The sequence below is a fragment of the Saccopteryx leptura genome, chromosome 3 (assembly GCF_036850995.1).
Source record: "Saccopteryx leptura isolate mSacLep1 chromosome 3, mSacLep1_pri_phased_curated, whole genome shotgun sequence".
Lineage (NCBI taxonomy): Eukaryota > Metazoa > Chordata > Mammalia > Chiroptera > Emballonuridae > Saccopteryx > Saccopteryx leptura.
The window spans coordinates 152,222,141-152,242,819 of NC_089505.1; the positions used below are offsets into that span (position 1 = coordinate 152,222,141).

Sequence of the window (20,679 nt, forward strand, 5' to 3'; positions counted from 1 at the left end):
TTTCTTTTTTTTTTTGAGACAGGAAGGGAGATGAGAAGCATCAACTCATAGTTGTGGCACTTTAATTGTCCATTGATTACTTTTCATATGTGCCTTGACCAGGGGGCTCCGGCTTAGCCAGTAACCCCTTGCTCAAGCCAGTAACCTTGGGCTTCAAGCCAGAGACCTTTGGGCTCAAGCCAGGCACCATGGCATCATTTAAATGATCCCAAGCTCAACCTGGCAATCCTGCATTTAAGCTGGTGAGCCTGTGCTCATGCCTGCGACCTTGGGATTTTGAACCTGGGTCCTCGGCATCCCAGGCTGACATTCTATCCAACAGTTTGATCCCTGATTAGAGCACATACAAGAACAGATTGATGTTCCTGTCTCTTTCTCTCTCTCCATATGTCTCTCTCTAAAATCAATAAAATAAACATTTTTTAATTGTGTATTCTTTATATTATATATCCATCTATGACAAATGCTATTAATAAATATGACTGGCCCTGGGCGGATGGCTCAGTGGTAGAGCGTCAACCTGGCGTGCGGAAGTCCCAGGTTCGATTCCCAGCCAGGGCACACAGGAGAAACGCACATCTGCTTCTCCATCCCTCCCCCTCTCCTTCCTCTCTGTCTCTCTCTTCCCCTCCCGCAGCCGAGGCTCCATTGGAGCAAAGTTTGCCAGGGCGCTGAGGATGGCTCTGTGGCCTCTGCCTCAGGCGCTAGACTGGCTCTGATTGCAACAGAGCGAAGCCCCGGATGGGCAGAGCATTGCCCCCTGGTGGGCGTGCTGGGTGGATCCAGGTCGGGCGCATGCGGGAGTCTATCTGACTGCCTCCCCGTTTCCAGCTTCAGAAAAATACAAAAAAAAAAAAATAAATAAATAAATAAATAAATACTATGACTAATACTATAATGTTTCAAAAGAATTCATTGGAAGATAATCATTCTGAATAAGAGCATTGATATGAAATTAAATTGACTTTGGAATATTGAGGTCACCAGTTCAAAGCCCTGGGCTTGCCTGGTCAAGGCACATACGACAAGCAATCAATGAGTAAGTGAAGCACTATGAGTGGATACTTCTCATGCCCCCCATAAAATAATTTTTTTTTTAAATGGCAAGCACTATTAAAAATACTTTTTTGATTATCTCCTAAATGTCAGGGGTTATACTAAAGTCTGGTGATTCAGAGACAATATCATTCAATCCTTGAAGGGATCATAGTATAATTACAAAGAAAACTAAAAACAATATAAATTTTTAAAAATTCAAAGAGACTTACTGGCTAATTAATAAGCTTACCATTTCATTAAATATCAAAACTTGACAATAAATAGGACTTATTTTGCATACATTTGATTAAGAAATAACAGAAAGACATTAACATTAACACTTTATTCCCTACACTATATTTATCAAATAAATTCAACATCCAATTTACACATTTTAAAATCATTTTTATTGAACTAATTTTAACAACACTGTTTTAGTTGGTGGTAGATGCCCCCAACCAAAACAAAGCCATTGTGAATGCTATTCAACATACTCAAAGTACTCCAGTTTGGTTCTGCACTTGCAATATAGTTAAACTTTTGACATCACATAATCAAGCAAATAGTAGTGCACACTATAATCAAAGACTTTATGCATTTCATTAAAAAATCATTTTGCAAGTAAGTTTAGCTTTATAAACAATCTCATTGACACATTCCATACTTCATGCTCTCAAAATAAAAAGTGCCCTAAAACTAACTCTTAAGTTTTTTCCTCATATTAATGAATACAATTCAGGGTTATAAGTAGGAATTGAAGTTTAATATTTTACAGTGTAAGAGGCATAAGTTACTGACATCTGCTGACACAAATTCAACTCAAACTAAATACATCCTTGATACATTCAAAAAAAACATTCTATAAATGTTAATATGCTAGTTTAAATGCTGCAGTGCAAAAGAAGTGATATCTTAAACAATTCCTGAGCTTTAAGAAATTAACATTTTTCTGACTACGACTCTTAATTTAAAATAGGCTCTTTATTATATGAAGCCATGTCAAAGCCACACAATTAAATTAGGTTTTGGGGGAACTGAAATGATTGGTCAGAGTTATGATGGTTTAGGGTAATGAAAGAGTTTTCAAAGCAAAATTATTTACAAAACTACAAATGATACTGTGGATTTGCATACAGTATAAAGATCAAAGATAACCTACTGATTACCAAATGATCACAATTATCCCTCTTTCAAAAATATTACACTGAAAGATGATAAATTAAAGCATTAAATATACCAACCTGTAGTATTTTTCCATAATGCCCAGTAAGAAGGAATAAGAGATAAAATATTAAAAATCAAGAAAATAAACATGCTTATAGGAATGTTTCTGCATGTATATGACAAAAGAAATGAAAATGATTTCTCATTAGAACACTCTATATCCTCACAATTACAGAGACCGAGTTTCTACTTCTATTTTTTCTTCTGCTTGTAGTATATCTGGGTCAACATGAACAACTGGAGGCCGTAGGATAACTTCAGGCCCTCCACCATATATAGACTGTAGAAAATTCCATGTTTCTTCTGAAATTTGACCAGAATCTGCTCCTAAAATTAAGGGTATATGGAAAGAATAATATTTACAAATCTACAAATTTATATTGCAAAAGCTTTCATCATGTACCCGCCTCATCCCCCAAACATGCATCCTCGAGGAATAATGAAGAACTTTTGGAACATGAATCTTCAGACTACGAGGCCATGTTGTTATAAGGTGGGACATTATGGTCTTTTTTTTTAAGATTTTATTTATTTATTTTAGAGAAGAGAGAGAGAAAATGGGGAGGAGCAGGAAGTATCAATTCCTTTAAGTGCCTTGACCAGGCAAACCCTGGGTTTTGAACTAGTGACCTCAGCATTCCAGGGTGACGTTTTATCCACTGCACTACCACAGGTCAGGCCTATGTCTGTCTTAAAATTAAAAAGTTAGAAACCTTTTTGCCTAGCTCCTATCAACAGTTTAAAACCTTTTCTTAGATAAAAATTAAACACTGGCAGCTTTTCCACTATTCGTCCTACTTCATGATTGAATTATATCATTAAGCTGGGTAAAAAAGTGGCATAGATGACTAGTGATGGTATGTTCTTTTCTTTTTTAAAGATTTTATTTATTGATTTTAGAGAGAGGAGAAAGAGACAGAGAAAGATGGGAGTGATCAGGAAGAATCGACTCATAGTTGCTTCTCCTATATGCCTTGACCAGGCAAGCCAGGGCTCTGAACTGGTGACCTCAGCATTCCAGTTCGATGCTTTATCCACTACGCCACCACAGGTCAGGTGATGATATGTTCTTAACAGTGAAAAATTACTAACAAGGGTTAAATGTTGTTAGTCAGACTTACCTTGCCTGAGCATCACATTGCCACATTTAGTGACCGCGATTTTAGTGTTATCAATAGGACCTGGAGGATCTAAGTTAAAAGGCAAAACAAATTATAAAAATGCACACTTGTCAAATAAATGCAGCAAATAATTATATTTTAGTCAGATTATTATACTCAATTCTTAACTGTCTCTGAGCTTCTTCCTCTTGGGTCTTAGTTAACCCAAAACAGAACCAGGAAAGGGAGTGAAAGAGACTCCCTCACTATCATCCAAAATCTAATAGGAATGACTGCTTAACTATCCCTTTTAGGATTACAAGTTAAAATGCAATTTTAATGCTATAAAAGAACAATTTCTTTGTAATTTAAAAAGAAATTATACAATCCTTAATTTGTTTCAGACTGTCATTACTTAAACTAAAAGCAATAAAAGCACTATAAAATAAAATAAAATGCTAAAACACTTCCATTTCTTACTTTACTTTTTAATTTTGGGCAGGGATAATAGTTAATTAAGCCTATTGGTTTCAAGTGTACAACTCAACAAAACATCTGCACACCATAGCACGTGCCCATTACCCAAGGGAGAGTCTTTCTGTCCCCATTTTCCTCCACTGTGCCCACCTCCACCTGGCCCCCCAGCCCCTTTCCCTCTTGCTATCACCACACTGTTGTCTGTATTTGTTTTATATATACATGTATTTTTTGCTTAATCCCTTCACCTTTTTTCATGCAAATACCTTATTTATTTTCCCCTTGAATACAAAAGTACAGTGCATGTTCATTATCAAAAACTGTAAAAAAAAAAAAAAGGTACAAGGAAGAAAAATAAACTGTAATCCTGCTATAAAAAGATAGGCAAACTATTTTAGTATCTGTGTGGTCTTTTTGCTTTTGCATGTTTGTTTTCTTTTTAATATAAAAGGTTCAAAGTATGGAGACTTTATTGCAATTTTTCATATATCAAGAACTTACTTCTAAATTACTAAATACTGTCACAAAAATAACTGGTCCAGTCCACACAGTATGCCATTGTAATGGATAAACCATAATTTAACCAATCTTAATGTTTGGTGGATTTTTTTAGTACTTTAATATTAAGATCATAGACTAATTTTGTTTAGTTCCTTTATTCCTACCATGAAGGTTATAATTATTTTTTATGTTGGGGGGGGGGGACATACAGACAGGAAGGGAGAGAGACAAGCATCAACTCATAGTTGTGGCACCTTAGTTGTTCATTGATTGCTTTCTCAGATGTGCCCCGATGGGAAGGTTGGCGGGGGGAGGGAGGGACAGGTCCAGCTGAGCCAGTGACCCCTTGCTCAACCCAACGACCTTGGGCTTCAAGCTAGCGACTTTTGGGCTCAAGCTAGCAACCATGGGATCATTCTATGACCCCTCAAGGAGGTGACCCCTTGCTCAAGCTGGTGACCTCAGGGTTTGGAACCTAAGTCCTCAGCATCCCAGGCCAACCCATCTACCCAGCATCACCACCTGGTCAGGGTGAATATGTTATAATTGATGAAATAGGTTTTAAAAAGTTAAAAATTCCCAGGACCAGAACATAAACTAGATGATAAGATCCCTGAGGGCACAGATCTATTTTTCTCTCTGCTTCACTGGTGTAATCCCAAGTGTATATAGATATTCAAAGTATTTGTTAAATAAACAAAAAATCTGCAGAGAATTTTATTTTTCAGTAAACCACTTACCTCCATCTTTACCCTTCACAAAACTTTCCCATTCTCTAAACCACTGCATACTGATACAATAAAAAGTAGCTGGAGAGTCCTCCTCTTGGAATGCTCTGTTAAGCTATGGAGGGGGGAAAGGGAATCCATCACTTAATATTTAGAACTTGTTTTGTAGCAGAATACAACCATCCTTCTTCAGCCTCTGATAAGGCCAATTTCTCATACACAAAGAATGTTATATACGTTGATGCTAAGTTATCTACTACTCCCATACACGATAATATCTATTGAAAAAACAATTCTAGGTCATATCTCAAGTTTTAGCAAGTAACATGGAAGGGTCACAAAAGATTGGAAAAGTGAAAACAATCAAGGCAAAGTCTTCAGAACAATAAATACTCCACGTATTTATTAAAAGTTTGATGCCTAAATCTTATTTGGATGTATCATATCCACTGTCTACAAACTACTTTTGTTCACTTAAGAAACTGGTTGACATGTTGCTATTATAAACACAATGCTGAAATGAATCATCTTATATATGTCATTCTACAGGCAATATACATATACAGGGGTGGGCAAATATAGGTTTCAGAAGAAGACAAATAATACTAATTGATACATTAATAAATAAACAATCAACAAGAATAAACTTTTGCATACTCACAACTGTAATCCTACTTTTGCCCACCCCTGTATGTATGAGATAAATTTTCAAAAGTGGTGGTACAGTCCTGAAGACATTCCACTCCTTCCTCTAGTCCAGTGGTCCCCAACCCCCAGGCCATGGACCGGTACCGGTCAATGGGCCATTTGGTACCGGTCCGCAAAGAAAGAATAAATAACTTACATTATTTCCATTTTATTTATATTTAAGTCTGAATGATGTTTTGTTTTTTTTAAATAACCAGATTCTCTCTGTTACATTCATCTAAAACTCACTCTTGACGCTTGTCTCAGTCACGTGATACATTTATCCGTCCCACCCTAAAGGCCGGTCCGTGAAAATATTTTCTGACATTAAACTGGTCCGTGGCCCCAAAAAAGTTGGGGACCACTGCTCTAGTCGTAAGGCCTAAGGAATGGATATGTGGCTCAAACAAAGTAAAACTCTATTAGAAATGGAAGTCTTCAGAGAAATAACCTAATGGTTAGAATGGAGTCATTCCAATGTCGATTTTGTTAGCTATAGACTAGTAATATCTTGATTCCTAAACTTCTGGAAATCTAACTGTTCAATTTTTCTTTTCAATAAAATTATTTTTTGCTTAAGTTAGTCATTCTGGCTTCTATTGCTTTCAACTAAAGAAACCCAATTGACAGAAAAACTGGTATAGAAAGAGAGGTGGAGGCAATAGTGCTTGATGAAAATGGAAGGTGTTTGAAATTGATCTAATTGTAATAGTGTGAAAAGACTGAGATGCCTAAAATTACTTCATGACGGGTAACTAAATGCCCATAGTACATACATTGGTGTACAAAGACAAGTTCAGATCCTGTCTCTCCTATAACCAAATCTAATAAAAATCCTGCCATTGTCCCCAAGATTCTTTCTTTTTTCATTTTTTTAAAAATTTTATTCATTTTTTAGAGAGAGAGGAGAATGACATAGGGAGAGAAGGGGGAAGAAGCAGGAAGCAGCAATTCCCATATGTGCCTTGACCAGGCAAGCCCAGGGATTCAAACTAGCAACCTTAGTGTTCCAGGTCAACGCTTTATCCACTGAGCCACCACAGGTCAGGCCAAAGATTCTTATAATAGCATAGAAGTACCTCCATGATCTGGCCCCATGATTTGACTTCAAATTCTAATACTCTGTTCCTCAATTATTCATTTGTGATTACACAGACTTTGTTATTTCCAGAACCAAGCAGACAAATTCCTGCCTCTCAAAAGCTTTTGCATGGCTATTCTTTCCTTTTGCATATATCTAAATATCTCCCTCATTTCCTTCAAGTCTTTGCTTGTTACCTTCTCAATGAGGCCTATCTTTATCACCCTACTTAAAACAGCACCTCACTCCTCCCCTCATCACTGTACTCCTGATCTCTTATCCTTTTAGACAATTTCCATTTCCATAAATGTTATCACCTTTTAATATACAATGTACTAGTTATTTATTTTAGATTTATTCATTTTTAGAGAGAGAGAAAGAGAGAAGGGGGGAGGAGGAGCAGGAAGCATCAACTCCCACATGTGCCTTGACCAGGCATGCCCAGGGTTTTAAACAGCAACCTCAGCATTCCAGGTCGACACTGTGCCACCACAGGTCAGGCCTAGTTATTCATTAAATAGAAGTTCTTTGAGGGCGAGGATCTTTCTAGAACACGAGGAAGCTGCTTCCATAGAATGAAAGGCAATGAAAAACATGGCTCTCTCGAATGGTTAACAAAGAAACCAAAGCATATTTGTCTCAAGGTATACCATGAAAGTGAGGACTTTCTGTGATACACACCTTATCCCTAGAGAACTGAGATTTCTGAAATTTAATGTCAGACACATTCTGCCAGATGAACCCATTTAATTCATAGCCATTGCCAGGTTTGGACACTTTTAGAACTTTCTTTATCTCTGGCATTAGGATGTTTCTTCCTTATGTGTTTAGGTAGGGACTTTTTAAATTTTAGTTAAGTAGAATCATCTCATTAATAAAAAGCATCTGTTTTTCCCTAGTTCTGACAAATTTCTCTAAATGTAATGGTGCTCTAAAAGTAGTTCCTGCCGTCTAGTCTCTTCTAAAATACCTATTAGAGGCCCTGGCCGGTTGGCTCAGTGGTAGAGCGTCGGCCTGGCGTGCGGGGGACCCGGGTTCGATTCCCGGCCAGGGCACACAGGAGAAGCGCCCATTTGCTTCTCCACCCCCCACCCCTCCTTCCTCTCTGTCTCTTTCTTCCCCTCCCGCAGCCGCAGCCAAGGCTCCATTGGAGCGGAGATGGCCCGGGCGCTGGGGATGGCTCCTTGGCCTCTGCCCCAGGCGCTAGAGTGGCTCTGGTTGCGGCAGGGCGACGCCCCGGAGGGGCAGAGCATCGCTCCCTGGTGGACAGAGCGTTGCCCCTGGTGGGCGTGCCAGGTGGATCCCAGTCGGGCGCATATAGGAGTCTGTCTGTCTCTCCCCGTTTCCAGCTTCAGAAAAATACAAAAAATAAAATAAAATAAAATACCTATTAGAAAAACATTGGATTCTATATCTATCCAACATATTGAAACTTTTTTTTCCCATCTTTTCATCCTTGCACTTCAATTTAGGAGAAACCCTTTGCTACATCTTTTAGTACACTAATTCGCTCTCCAGCATTCTTCATTCTGCATTCAATTAACCCATCCACTGAGTTTTGTTTTCAGGATACTATATCCTTATGCATCTCCCTAATCATCAATATTTACTTTATGAATAATTTAGGAAATCATAATTCTTTCTAGGTTTTACAAGCTATCTAAGATAATGCCTTCTTTAACTGACCCTAAGTATCCCCATTCACTGCTGTATGCAAGCAGACAGCTTTATGCTGCATTACACAGTGTACGCAGGGGCAGATGCTGTGGCCGTTATTTGTACTTGCCACTTCTAAGCCTGAAGCCTATGTGGTCATTTCCTGTGGCCTTTGCTTTACTTTTTATAATTTTTCAAAAACTCCACTTAATTTCCAGTCCACCAAAAGCACCTACTTTTGTACTCCAGTGTTATTTTTTATACCATACATTGCTTTGTTTAAAGAAAAAAAGGAGGGGTTGTGAAATAAGACAAATTTGGATCATAAATAAAGTTGTAGCTGTGTTACTCATAAGAGTACTTTGAGGAGACTTACTTCTTGAAACCTAGATAAATGGAACTGTACTTATTGGTCCTTGTCCATAAAACCTATTGTTCATCTCTCCTTACCGATTCTATGACCAGATTTTCTGTTGCTTGCAATCAAGGAACACATCATAATAAATTAACTTTGTGGAGACTAGGTATAAGTACAGAGATTCCCATAAAACTGTATTATATTTCACAAAGGGATGGAAGTAGAGAATGCAGTCTGAGTAAATGCTTACAGAAAAATACTGTACTAACTAAGGAAACCTATAGTTTATTATTTCAACAAGATTTCTTGTCAGTGCCAATTCATAAAACAAAATTTATTACCAATTCATGAAAACAAAAATCCACAAAAAGAACTTAACTCACTACATTGTTGTGATCTGCACTGTTATATGCTCAGAGCACTAATATGTATTGCAACTCTTTCATAAATCATTTCTTTAACATAATACAGTTCTGTTAATTATAAGTTCTTAATTATAGATCATATTTATAATTTGAAAGGTATCACTTTCTTTACCCGAATAAAAATTTCCAATTCAGTTTTTCTTCTTTTTTCAATTTTTTCTGCCTCAATTTGGCAAGTATGACAAATATACAGATGGTTGACAGCTGGTCCTCCTCCATACCTAAAGCATAAAAATTTAATTGTGACAATCTTGAAAAAAGCTGATACTTTAGAAAATATATCTCCTACTTTTAGTCAATGGCTAAGTCTCTAGTAAATAAATCCTCACAGAAAAATTCTCAGTCATATTTAATATAAAAATAAAATAATCTTAAGGACTTGGCTTTATACTGATCAGGGTCAATGACATTATCTGCTTATTCACTAACTTAATTTTCCTGTATTTCAACTTCCCTTAAAATTACTTCTGCTACAAAATATGTTTAAAGCAATAAAACAAAGTAAAAGAAGTGACTTTCAAAAATTAGCATATTACATATATATCTTAGTTATATAGCCATACTCCTCAATTTTTAATCAGAAAGAGGCTTCCCCTGGCCTCTCAAGTAATATTAATACATTACTTTCAATACTTCACTTAAAAAAAACATAATAAGGAAATATGTATGAAATGCTTTAAAATAAAATTTTAAACTTTAAAATTTAAGAGTTAAATATCACAGAATACTTGTACAGATGCAGATAATTAGAACATAAGAATTAGAATTAATTATCTGGACTAAGGACATGATAGCTACAAAATCTACTGACTCACACTTCAAGTGAATAAACAAAGGAAAAAGGGGATCTTCTACTTGAGCAATATAAAGCACAAGAAGTATATATGAAATAATCCAATCCCCTTTTAACGAGTTTCACAAACTGATTTTCACAATACCATACTGTCTGATTTTAAAAACAAACCTGCTATATAGGTTATCCCAAATATTCTGAGGCAGCATCAAAACCAGGTCTTCAATATAACTGGCTTTTCGTGGAGGAATACCTAAAAAAAGTTTAGATGGGTCTTGTTCTTAAACTGCTTTATATTACTCAAGGTTTAAACTCATTTTTTAACTGATCAATCACTGGCATTTTCCAATCTTTATCCTTAAAACCTCTCCCAAAAAGGTTAAAAATTAAATCAGTGTAAGCATTTTTGGTAATTATGCTCCTAAAGATGAGTGTTTCTTGAAACAGAGAACAATCAGTAAACCAAGGTCTTCAAGTATTTAACTTATGTAAATCATTACTAAGCCTTCAATATGGGGGATTTCAGAGATAAATAAGAAACAGCCTTTCCTTCCTGGAGCTTATGTGGTAGCAAAAGAAATGAAGCACTTATGTAAATAACTGGAGTAAAAGGCAGGCACAGATAAACGGCATAAAAGGTTCATGGGGAGATTTAGAACAGGAGGAGCCTATTTCAAGATGGGAAATGGAAGAAAAATTCACATACAGATATATTTTCAATGTTTAGATTTCTAAATCCAATATAGGATATTCCTACTATCTCTTTTAATTTCACTGAAAAAATTAATTAGTGAGAATATCAAGTCTTATATAATTAAGGTGTCACACTAAAGTGTCATTTTCCACGGGAACAAACACTAACATAGTCAATCACAAAGACATAAGTTTATTTGACAAATAACTATATGAGGTTTTTTGTTAAATTCTAAGTACATTACACTTAGGAGAAGAGCCAGCTTTTCATTAGACAAAAGGGATAGGAGTCAAGATATAGTTGGTACTGGGTGCCTCTTGGCTGAGAAAAATAATGTGTAATGTAAATGCTTACTGTACCATAATTGGCTGTCTATGTATCTGTCCCTACTATGGAATTAGAGCTTTGAGAACTGAAATAGTACCTTCGCTACTCTCAGGATATACATAGCACAGGGTTTGGAACAGGTACTCAATAAATACCCGTTTATGAAGAGGCGACAGATTGCCTACAATTAGAAGAAAAAGCCCAATTTCTGAAACCATAGCGAATTAAACACATTTAAGCTGAACTGCAGTCATGAGGAAATCAGAAATAAATGAAAGAGGAAAATTCTTGGGTCTTTCCTAATATTTAAATTATTTAACAGTACACCACTACCTCTACTTTACATTACAGAATTTCTTACCTCCATGAATACAGAGAAAATCATTATTTGTAATAGGACCAGGTTCTGCAAAGGTCTTAAATTTATTTAGCCATTGTCGAGAAATATAGAACTGAAGGAGACTTGGTTCCATTATGTTCAACAAATTTGATATCCTTCGCCTCTCTTTTTGTGCTTCTTCACTGCTCTTCCTATTAAGAACAATAATTCTTTAAATTCATACACATTTTATTCCATTAGACTCCTAAGTAGATTTTTTCCTCTTCATTATTAGACTTAGCATACTTATTAATACTGTGAATCTTACTAGATCTTGGGAATTATTCAAGAGAAATATACCTTGTATCAAATACATTATATATACAAATCTAGGGGCAATACTGTGTCTTAACTACTAATATCCATATAAACATTTTTTAACAAATGTTAACAAAACTAATCTATATATTTCATCTGTTTGCTGTTTCAGTAGCTAACACTTAATCATTTATTAAATTGGGTTTTTAAATTTTTTAAAAGTTAATTATGAAGAGAGAGGGAGAGAGAAAGAAACATCGATCTGTTGTTCCACTTATTTATGCATTTATTGGTTAATTCTTGTATATGCCCTGACTTGGGATTGAACCTGCAACCTTGGCCTATCAGGATGATGCTCTAACCAACAGAGCTACCTGGCAAAAGCTAAAATTGGTATTTTTTAGTATAAGATTTACCTTTTTTATTAGCTGTTTTAAGAAAAAATTTTGTACCTAATTCCTACCATCAGTGCCTAATTTTTTTAAAATTAAAACCAATACTCCTAAAAGAAAATACAGTTAACCCTTGAACAAAGCAGGGAATTAAGGCAAGTTACCCCCACCCATACATTCAAATTCCACATAACTTTTGACTCCCCCAAAACTTACTTATCCCTTGGTATCCACAGAGAATTGGTCCCAGCACCCTCTACAGATAATAAAATCTGTAAAAACTCAAATTTTCTATATAAAATTCCACAGATCAATGCATAACAGTCAGTCCTTCATATCCACAGACTCTCAACCACAGACTGAAAATAGTACAGGTATTTATTGAAAACAATCCACATATAAGTGGACCTAGAAAAGTTCAAACCCTTGTTGTTGAAGGGTCAACTGCATATTCTTTTGCCTTTCAACTAAATGATGTAACATTTTCTTAAAGGATCATTCTGAGTACAACCTTTCACTTTATTTTACTCACATAACAAAATGAGAGTAAAACAATTTCTAATCTTGACTCAGCAATCCATTATAAAAGTCTCAGAAGTCACTGATAACCCCAAAATGAGATGTAATTTCTTATTTGTTAAAATAGCCTATCTGTGATGTACTTCTTTACCTGTAGAAAAGAACATAAGCTTCTGCATTTTGTACAGTAGATTCTGAAACTTTGGTGACACTTTGGTCATCAAATTCATACCAGACTCTATTTAAATTGTTTCGGCAGTAGGCAATATAGTGTCCACCTGAATTTAAAAGGAAAAAATTTTAAATCAATTAATGCAAGAATGGAAGCTAAACTTTTTTTATAGTCAAAGTTCTTAGCAGAGATGGAGATACAGCAAGAACTACGCTAGTATTTCTTTCCAGTATGTATGTTATCCTGAGGAACTATAAACAAGGATAGAAAATGTGAATTTTAAAAACCCATGCTAAAAATGATGTTAAAGTCCTTATTTAATGGTCCTTATATTTATACAAAATATTATTTGCAGTATTTCAAAATTCAGAGTTAAATTATTCAATTTCCTAAAATTTTTTGACATTTTTAATAACCAAAGTAAAATAAAAATAAATAGCAAAAATCTATTTTTACCATTTTTTTCTTTTGTGCAATCAGGTAGGTCTCACTTAAAAGATTAACTCAGATATCTACTATTTTTAATTTAATCTGAGAACACATGTCAAACCTGTGTACTTACTACTTGCAGTGCCATGATGGCAAATGACTGACAGAAGATCATAGGTTACAATTTGAGCTGGACTGTCTTTAGCAAGAAATGGCTGAAGATCCAGACCTTCCAGTGGAAATGAAACATGGGTACTGATTTTGGTGGAAAACATCAGTTCATGTCTGAATCTTTTAAGATGGATGCATAAAATCTAAGAGAGAAAGGCAAGATTAAGATTCTATTGTTTTATATGTTAGATAAAGGAGTCTATTTAACATACATGATGAATTAAGTCTCAAAGTTTAACATTATCCTGCAATTATGATAACCAGATTCCAGGAATGTTAAAACATGGAAATAATGAAACATGGTATGAAGTTTTCAGCTACTGGGCTTCCTCATTTTAGGCTTGTACCTGCAAAAATCCTACAATGTCTGATTAAGCTGGGTTAAACATAATTTCACTGGAAAGGGCACTTACTTGGAATATAACTCAGTTTTTTGTTTTTTTGTTTTTTAATTTTAGAAAGGAGAGAGAGAGGGAGAGAGACAGAGAGAGAGAGGAGAGAAAGACCGAGAGAGAGAGAAGGGGGAAGGAGCAGGAAGCATCAACTCCCATATGTACCTTGACCAGGCTAGCCCAGGGTTTCGAACCGTTGACCTCAGCATTCCAGGTCGACGCTTTATCCACTGCGCCACCACAGGTCAGGCCTAACTCAGTATTTTAAAAATGGATAATCCTAATAGTGCATATATAGCAACTGGTCAATAGAACCAGTCCATTCTTCACCCATGCTAAAAAATTTACTACTAATGCGTTATATCCCTACCAGATAAAATAAATTGAATTTAATAAAACCCCATACCTCAGGAAACTTTTGTACTTTACAAAACTTTACTCCATTCCTCAACCTAAGGGTAAAAGAGAAAAACAATTAAAATAAACCTGTTTCCCATATGAATAGACAAAATCTTTAGTATTTTCAAATATTCAATAAAATCTTTTAGAAAATTAAGAAACAAACGATATTACACTAAAAATACTACTGAATTATGTGCTACATATTTAAAAATAAACATAAAAGATTGGAGTCCCTTATTATAAAAAAATTATTTAAACTATCAGTAATGAAAATTTAGAGTTGTGAGATTTGTTGATGAAGATTAGTTTTTATAAATAAACAATCAAAACAAAGCAAACAGATACAGGGAACAAAATGATGGTTGCTAGATAGGAGGGTGGTTAAGGGGCTGGGTGGAAACAAGGAAGGGATTGAGAAGTACAACTTGGCAGTTACAAAATAGTCATGGGGATGTAAAGTGTAACACAAGGAATACAGTCAATATTATTGTAATAACTATGTATGGTGTCACATGGGTACTAACTTACCAGGGTGATCACTTTGTAAGTTTCATAAATTGTCTAACCAGCCCTGGCCGGTTGGCTCAGTGGTAGAGCATCAGCCTGGCGTGTAGGAGTCCCGGGTTTGATTCCCAGCCAGGGCACACAGGAGAAGCGCCCATCTGCTTCTCCACCCCTCCCCCTCTCCTTCCTCTGTCTCTCTCTTCCCCTCCCGCAGCCAAGGCTCCATTGGAGCAAAGTTGGCCCGGGCACTGAGGATGGCTCCATGGCCTCTGCCTCAGGCACTAGAATGGCTCTGGTTGCAACAGAGCAACGCCCCCAGAGCATCGCCCCCTGGTGGGCATGCTGGGTGGATTCAGGTCGGGCGCATGCGGGAGTCTGTCTGACTGCCTCCCCGTTTCCAGCTTCGGAAAAAATGCACAAAAAAAAAAAGTCTAACCACTATGCTGTACATCTAAAACTAATATAATACTAAATGTCAACTATAATTGAAAGAAAATTAATTTTTTAAAACAGAATTTCTACTATCTATGGCCTGACTATGCCTTTATTAACATCCCAATTATCAAGTAAAACTGGGTAAAATAAAAACCAAATTTCACAGAATTGGTTGGTCAGGTCAATATATTATAACTTTTCTTTTTTAAGATTTTTTTTTTTTTTTATTCAGAGAAAGGGAGGGAGTGAGGGAAGGAGAAAGAGAAAGAGGGAGGGGAAAGGGAGGGAGAGGGAGAGAGGGAGAATGAGAGAGAGTGAGGGAAGAAGGGAGGAAGAGAGAGGGAGGGAAGAAAGAAAGGGAGAAAGGAAGGAAGGGAGGGAGAGAGAGGAAGAGAAGGAGAGAGAGAGGGAGAAAAAAGAAGAGAGGGAGAGAGAGGGAGGGAAAGAGACTGGGGATCTAACCAGCAACCTCTGTTCTTCAAAACAATGCTCTATCAACCAAGCTATCTGGCTAGTAACACTGATCAGTAATTATGTAAGTTTTAAGTGTATAATTCTATAAAATGCCATGTGCTCACCACCCAAGGTCTAGTCTCCTTCCCTCACCATATACCATATTTCCCCATGTATAAGATGGACCCTTTCTCAAAATATTTGAGGTCTAAAAACTGGGTGCATCTTATACAGTGGTTGTAGTTTTTTTACTTGCATTTCCGCTTTTTGGCGCTTGTTTTTGTGCTCATTTTTGAAGACAGTGATTCATCATCAGACATAGATGAGGACAACAAGCTAATGAATGGGAGTTCTGACAGGAACAAGGACTTCTATGAATTTTATGATAAATAAAACTTAAGTTCAATAACTTTATGTAATATATATTTTTTCAAATTTTGGGCCCCAAAATTAAGGTGTGTCTTACACATGGGAGCGTCTTATACATGGGGAATATGGTATTTGACCTCCTTTATCTTCTTCATCCTCCCACCATCCTCCTTCCCCCCTGGTAACCACTATACGGTTGTGTGTATCTGTGAGATTTGTTTGTTGGTTTTATTTGTATATTTATTGCTTTCTGTTGTATATTCCACAAGTGAAAAGTCATTTGGTTCTTGTCCTTTGCCATCTGACTTCTTTGGCTTTCCATGATACTCTCAAGATCCATCCATGTTGTCACAAATATAATCTCTATTCTTAAATGTGGAAACAACTTGTCATAAAGGCTGCTTATTAGTAATAAACTATATAAATATACACTTGAAATATCTCTAACTTTGGATTTGGAGGTAGTTGCAAGGTTCTTTTCCATCTTCACTAGTATTATCTTTGTCCTAGTTTGCAAGTTTTTTTTTTAAACCAGGTTCCCCCTTCAGGCCAACACCCTCTTCAGCTAGATACAGCTTCAAGGACAAATATTTTTCTGTTCTCTAGAAGTGCAATTTTTTCTTAGAAAGTACAAGGCAGTCTTTCATACTTATTGACCAAATATACCATTCCTATTTGTCATGAAGATCAACATTGCCCTGTGGTTACTGGGAACAGACAGAATTTGTATTATGAAGATTCTCAATCTTATTAGGAGGCCACTATTTTTCTATTACAGAGATTTTAAAAATATTTACCAGTTCACTCTATCGCAAATATTATTTGCCTTGAACTCACTAATTACTTTTTTTTATTAGTGTACAAGAGAGACAGGAAGGAAGAAAGATGAAAAGCATCAACTCATAGTTGTCATACTTCAGTTGTTCACTGATTGCTTCATATACGTGCCTTGACCAGGGGATCCAGCCAAGCCAGTGACCCCTTGCTTAAATCAGCAACCTTGGGATGATGCTGATGATTCCACACTCGAGCTGGCAACCTATGCTCAAGCTGGTAAGCCTATGCTCAAGCTGGTGACCTCAGAGTTTCGAACCTGGGACCTAGGCGTCCCAGGTCAAAGCTCTATCCACTGTACCACAACTAGTCAGGCATCACTAATAACTTTTCTAACTTACCACCAAGAAACCTTAAAAGCCTAAATTTATTACAACACAGAAATAGGCAACTACTAGTATATATAAAGAAACAAAATCATACTTTTCTTAACTATCTTGCAGTTCTGCCATCATACAGCAGGTACCATCAAAGTTGGTATAACCTTTCTGAATTTTACAGATTTGAAACTGTGTGCCCTCTACAGCCTCTTTCCCTTCCTGAATCTAGCCTGCTAACATGGTAATCCAGAAGAGAGTATCTCCTATTTATGATAACAAAGCTTAATTTATGTAATGAAAATGCATGTTATATATCCTAGTATATCTTTTATAACGTATTTAAAAATATTTTGTGCAAAATTACATACTTATTTTAAATTTCAAAATAAACTTTCACATCTTAGATAAGTCTATTAAACTTGTTAAATTTGTGCCTCAAATTTGTTTTACAGAATAACCAGTCTCTTTATTTTTATTAGGACAAAGATCACACGCCTTTATTTTTCTAAATAAAGTGGAATTTTAACACCATATGCCCAATTCAAATAACCAAAAAGTAATAATAATAATAATACCATCTAAAATACAAAATATGTAATTACAAGCACTGTCAATGACACTTACTTTTTGCATTTTTCACAACTGTACATATTGTCACCTGAAAATAGAACAGACCTGGTCATGCCTCTCAAGTTAAAAGCAAGGAATTTTCTTTGGTTCTGCGATTCTTTTGAGTTTGTCATATACTGACCTTGCAGCACAGTAACACAAGGCTCATGTATTTTAGTCTCTGCTCAAGAGTTAGCTCATAATGTTTACCCGGCCTAAAGCACCCTTCACCTCCCTCTCTTTTCAACCTTGAAGGCCCATCCCAAAGAACATCCTTTCTTTCCATTTACTCACTCAACAAAATCTACACATAACAGCAAGGTGCTGGACATATAAAAATACTGAAGGATCTTAAATATTGTGAAGGAAGTCAGAGACTAGTCAGACTGGTTCAAATATATAAGTCTTTTATATTGATTGAATTTTCTCTTCTTTAAATCCTTGAGCAGTTTTTTATTTGTGTGTGTTTTCTGTTTTGGTTTTAAGCAAGAGGGGGCAGAGTCAGACAGGGATAGACAGACAGAAAGGGAGAGATTACAAGCATCAACTAATCGTTGTGGCACCACAGTTGTTCATTGATTGCTTTCTGCTAAGTGCCTTAACCAGAAGGCTCCAGCCAAGCCAGTGACCCCTTGCTCAAGCCAGTGACCTTGGGCTCAAGCCAGCGGCCTTAAAGCATCCCAGGTCAATGCTCTATCCACCTCCTGGTCAGGCCTTGAGCAGCTTTAAAACACCTCACATATCATCTTGTCTTGTACTATAGAAATCGTATAAATTATTTCAGGATGTGACTTGTGAAAAAAAATTTTTTTTTTTTTTTTTTTGCACTACAGAGAGACAGAGAGCAAGGGAGAAAATGAGAAGCATCAAATCATAGTTGTACAACTTTAGTTGTTCACTGATTGCCTCTCATATGTGCCTTGACTGGGATACTCCAGCTGAGCCAGTGACCCCTGATCAAGCCAGCAACCTGGGGCTCAGGCCAGCAACCATGGAGTCATGTCTACAATACCATGCTCAAGCCAATGACCCTGTGCTCAAGCTAGTAAGCCCACGCTCAAGAGAACAACCTCAGAGTTTCAAACCTAGGTCCTCAGCATCTCAGGTCAACACTCTATCCACTGTGTGACCACTGGTCAGGTTATGATTTGTGGTATTTATGTATGTCACCATGATAGATACTGGCACTATGGCAATATGGCCAAGTACTACTTAAACTCCTTAAAACTTAGCTTTTATGAATATATTTTATATTTAGTCCTACTGGTATTTTAAAAGACCCACAACAATTTAGCCACAGATAAAAACTATTTAATATTTCTTACCTTTTAGTTCATCTCTAGCGAAGAAGGCAGCAAGACAATCTTGCAAGGTTACTATTGGACCCCAAAACCAGCTAGGGACACATGAGACAACAAACCTGAAACATTATTGATAGGAAAAAAAGGAAGTGTTCTGCCAGTACAGCAGAAACAGCAATTTTAACAACCAATTAATTTTTAAAAAACATTTACATACCTCTTCACATACTCCATGAAAAAAGCTATCCACCCTTGTGGAGCATATGCTTCGCCACATGATCCTGCTTTGACTATGGAAGTTGGATGGCTCGATGAATGCAGCTTAGCAAGGTCTTCCTTGCCAGGAATTGGCAAAGATAGATCTTGAAAGGTTTCGAGGGTTACAGACACCTAAAATTGTTTTAAGAAAGGTATAAAAATAATCCAGCATAAACATTTGAGGATAGATTTTAGACTACAAATATCAAATCAAGTTACAATAAACAAAAATATCAAACTGCTGGCCCTGGCCAGTTGGCAGAGCATCGGCCCAGCCTGGCATGTGCAAGTCCTAGGTTCGATTTTTGGTCAGGGCACATAGGAAAAGCACCCATCTACTTCTCCAACCTTCCCCCTCTCCTTCCTCTCTGTCTCTCTCTTCTCCTCCTGCAGCCAAGGCTCCATTGGAGCAAAGTTGGCCCGGGCACTGAGGATGGCTCCATGGCCTCTGCCTCAGGCGCTAGAATGGCTCCAGCCGAGACAGAGCATCGCCCCCTAGTGGACATGCTAGATGCATCCCAGTCGGGCACATGCGGGAGTCTGTCTGTCTCCTGCTTCTAACTTCGGAAAAATACAAAAAAAAAAAAAAATCAAACTGCTGATCGTAATAACAGCAAAACACTTGCTCTGTACCAAGTGCTGTTCTAAATTTAATCTTCACATAAACCTTATGAGATAACTACTAACATCCCATTAGCTGAGGACACTGCAGCATAGAGAATTACCTTATACCTAGCCACTGTCGCTTGAGGTACAAACTCTTAAGCACTACTGCATTTATTTTGGGAAATGACTTGTCCTAATAGTTTTTAAATTTGTTTTAAAAAAAAGTTGTAAAACCTAGCATGTAATCTTTAAAAAGCTGAAAACATTTGATGATAAGTCTATGTAAGTATTTGGTAACACCTGACCAGGTGGTGGCACAGTAGATGGAGCATTGGACTGGGACGCAGAGGACCCAGGTTTAAAACCCCCAGGTCACCAGCTAAAGCATGGGCTCACCAACTTGAGCGTGTGGTTGCTGGCTTGAGCGTGGGATCATAGCCATGACCCCACGGTCACTGGCCTGAGCCCAAAGGTCGCTGGCTTGAACAAGGGGTCACTTACTCTGCTAGATCCACCTGGTCAAGGCACATATGAGAAAACAATAAACTAAAGTGCCGCAACAAAGAATTGATGCTTCTCATCTCTTCCTTCCTATCTGTCTGTTCCTATCTGTCTCTCTCTCTGTCTCTGTCAAAAAAAAGAAAAGAAAATATATTTGGTACCAAATCAGCATACATTAAAATGACCCAATTAAAAGCTTAAGAATTTTGTTTATTTGTTTGTTTGTTTGTTTTGCTAGAGAGGGAGAGAGAGATAAGAAAGGGTAGAGATAAGAAGCATCAACTCA

General features: G+C 36.8%; 1 protein-coding gene across 2 annotated transcripts in view; it reads right to left on the reverse strand.

Annotated features, from left to right (window-relative positions):
* Positions 1-1,422: 1,422 nt before the first annotated feature.
* The window catches only part of USP33 (ubiquitin specific peptidase 33), a 57,266-nt gene continuing 38,009 nt past the window's right edge, over positions 1,423-20,679 (reverse strand). The window contains exons 13-24 of one of the 2 annotated variants that reach the window (XM_066376599.1): positions 19,246-19,418; positions 19,053-19,123; positions 17,743-17,776; positions 14,208-14,253; positions 13,372-13,552; positions 12,789-12,915; positions 11,451-11,620; positions 10,240-10,321; positions 9,388-9,496; positions 5,081-5,183; positions 3,384-3,452; positions 1,423-2,589 (exon numbers count right to left, since the gene is read on the reverse strand). In XM_066376599.1, coding sequence (XP_066232696.1) covers positions 2,432-2,589; positions 3,384-3,452; positions 5,081-5,183; positions 9,388-9,496; positions 10,240-10,321; positions 11,451-11,620; positions 12,789-12,915; positions 13,372-13,552; positions 14,208-14,253; positions 17,743-17,776; positions 19,053-19,123; positions 19,246-19,418 — 1,323 coding nt within the window. In that variant the 3' untranslated portion in view covers positions 1,423-2,431. Of the gene's footprint in view, positions 2,590-3,383; positions 3,453-5,080; positions 5,184-9,387; positions 9,497-10,239; positions 10,322-11,450; positions 11,621-12,788; positions 12,916-13,371; positions 13,553-14,207; positions 14,254-17,742; positions 17,777-19,052; positions 19,148-19,245; positions 19,419-20,679 lie in introns of both variants that reach the window. The other variant, XM_066376598.1, reaches the window with a different exon arrangement.